At 32.7% G+C, this 2,925-nt stretch overlaps 1 protein-coding gene across 1 annotated transcript in view; it reads left to right on the forward strand.

Moving 5' to 3' along the window:
* Positions 1–1,936: 1,936 nt before the first annotated feature.
* The window catches only part of anos1 (anosmin 1), a 67,084-nt gene continuing 66,095 nt past the window's right edge, over positions 1,937–2,925 (forward strand). Inside the window, exon 1 of the mRNA XM_084421688.1 lies at positions 1,937–2,132. Within this exon, the coding sequence (XP_084277814.1) occupies positions 1,968–2,132 (165 nt within the window). The 5' untranslated portion in view covers positions 1,937–1,967. The remainder of the gene's footprint in view (positions 2,133–2,925) is intronic.

Below are 2,925 nucleotides of genomic sequence, written 5' to 3' on the forward strand. Positions count from 1 at the left end.
ACCATACTATGTACCATAACATACTGTACAGTATAGTACTTCAGATATTATCATGGTTCCATGATAATATCTGAAGTACTATAAAGTATGTACCATCCATGGTAAATCTGAGGTACCATACTATGTACCATAGTAACATCTACAGTACCATGCAATGTACCATGGTACCATGATAATATCTGAAGTACTATATAGTATGTACCATGGTTAGATGTAAGGTACCATGGTAGTACCATGGTACTACTATGGTAGTACCATGGTACTACTATGGTATACCATGGTATGTACTATAGTACATCATGGTAAAATTTCTTATGGGTCCAAGCTCAGTCGGATACCACATCACCTTCTACTGGATGTGTAATGAGCTAATTGAGCATCATACGCTACATTTAGATTGCCAAATCCATATTTGCAGTTATTTTGGTGAGAGTAACTTAAAAGTAATGCAATAGTAGTGTAATGCCTTACATTTTAAATACAGTAATATTGTAATGTAACAAATTACTTTGAAATGACAGTAACAAGTAATAAATAATGCATTACAGTTTCGAAGTAACTTGCCCAACACTGATCATAATTATGACACTAAATCATAATTATTTGATTTAAAAGTCGAAATTATGAAACAAGTCAACTTTCTATGTCATAATTATGATTATGTCATATAATTGACAAAAAGTAACAAACTTGAGATAGAGTTGAAATTATGAAATACTAAGTCATAATTATGAGATTTAAAAGTCGATATTATGACACAGGTCAACTTTCTATGTCATAATTATGTCATATAATTGACAAAAAGTAGAATTTATGAGATAAAGTTGAAATTATGTATTATAATAAGTCATAATTATGACATACTAAGTCATAATTATGTAATTTTAAAGTAAAATTATGACACGTCAACTTTCTACACTGAAAAAAATATTGTGTTGGATTTACATGATTTAATAGTGTACATCTGCGGTACCACATGAATCAATTAAGTTAAACTTAATTTGTTCAAGTAACTTCAACATCATGGAAAGAAGTCATTTTCAATGACCCAATTAAGTATTCTCAAAGTGAATTTTAAAAGGCTCATTAAACACAATTACACACTATCAAGTCTTCCTCTTTTCTCATTTTCTCAAAAACACATAAAATAACACTTAATTTCAACATTTATTCTCTCTTAATTCAGCCAAATGCAAAGCATGCTAGGAACTATAAGCAGTTTCAGTTAATGCAACACAAATTATTCATGTAATCCAACACAAACGCATTAAGTCAACTTCAATTTTACATATATTTAAGCAGATTGAACACAATCAAATTAAGGTAGGACAAAATGAATAGCAATTGGGTTGCTTAAGCAATTTGAACAAGCAGCAAAAATATTTTTTTTCAGTGTATGTCCTAATTATGATTTTTATGTCATAATTTTCACTTTTCATGTTATGGTTTACAAAAGCACGTTTGTAAAAAGCATATTGCAAAATCATATGGTGATTAAGAGGAAAAGAAATTAGATAAAGTTGAAATTATAACATACTAAGTCATAATTAACGTCTTAGTTTTGAGATTAAAAATCGAAATTATTATATCAACTTTTTTTGTTATAATTATGATTTTTCTCAGATTCAAAATTATGACACGTCAAATTTTTATGTCATAATTATTTCAGCTTTTAATGTTATGGTTTACAAAAGCATGTTTGAAAACACATATTGCAAAAGCATACTGATAATTATAGAAGAGAAAAAAGAAAAAGCAGAACTTTCCCAATCATCCCATCTGAAGTTCCTCGCGCGCGCCCCCGCGCGCATCTACCTGCGTCTGGAGAGGCGGGGCGCGCGCCGATCTCCACCAATGGCGCGCGCGCGCTGAGTCTGACTCCGCCCCCTTTCAGCACGAAACTTTCTTCATCTGCAGCTGCAGCGGGAGCGACACACACACACACACTCACTGACTGCAGCTTCGCTATGCTCGCGCTCACCCTGTGGATTATCGTGTTGTGGAGCGCCGCGCGCGCGGACGCGAGGAAACCCGACGAGTTCTTCAGCGCGAGCGTTTATCGCGCGAGGTGCGCGTCGCGGTGTCTCAGTCTGCACATCACGCGCATTTCTGCAGCTTTCAAGCATTTACAGGTATGATCAACTATCATTATATCAGACAGAAGCTTCATCAATACCAGTTTCAAAGGGAGATTCCCATACAATTCTATGTATGTCACAATTTCGATTTAGAATGACATCATTTCGTCTTAGTATGCAATTTCCTAACTTTTAATTTGTTCACACAATCTTGAAATTTAGATGATTGTTTCTCTGAGTGTTTTGCAGAACAATGTTTTTATATGTTCTACCAATATTTGCTTTTCAGTGGCCGATATACAGTAAATGCGCTAACGGATACTACCCAGAATTTTTTTAATCAAATGAATCACTTATTTTTAATCATTTTTATTTATTATTAATTCTTATTGTTATTGTTATATTGTTTTACACTATTTAAATTGACTTTAAAATCCCAAACCGTATTAGCTATAGATTGTGAACCTGACTCGATGATCATATTGGTCTGTCACTCTTTACTGACCTAGAAATATTACTATTAAAACTATTTAATGAGAGAAAATGAAATGAACACTTATATTGCATAAATTTTACTCTAAATTCACAAAAATCTGAAAACAGATACTGAGTACATTTTCAGTCACAATGGAATATCGGCCATTTAATCTGCTTTATCGGTCCATCTATAATTATTAATAGTCTTATGTTTTTTTTATTACTTTAACAACTAATTAACATATAAATATAATATTCAGAGGAGAAAAGCACTGAACAGAGTGTGGAACATTGTGAGGAATGAGCTTCAAAGGGTCAATCTCCTATTTTCATGAGGGAACTAAAGCATATTTCGATTTTTATGATAATT

The sequence above is a fragment of the Rutilus rutilus genome, assembly GCF_951802725.1.
Source record: "Rutilus rutilus genome assembly, chromosome: 10".
NCBI lineage: Eukaryota > Metazoa > Chordata > Actinopteri > Cypriniformes > Leuciscidae > Rutilus > Rutilus rutilus.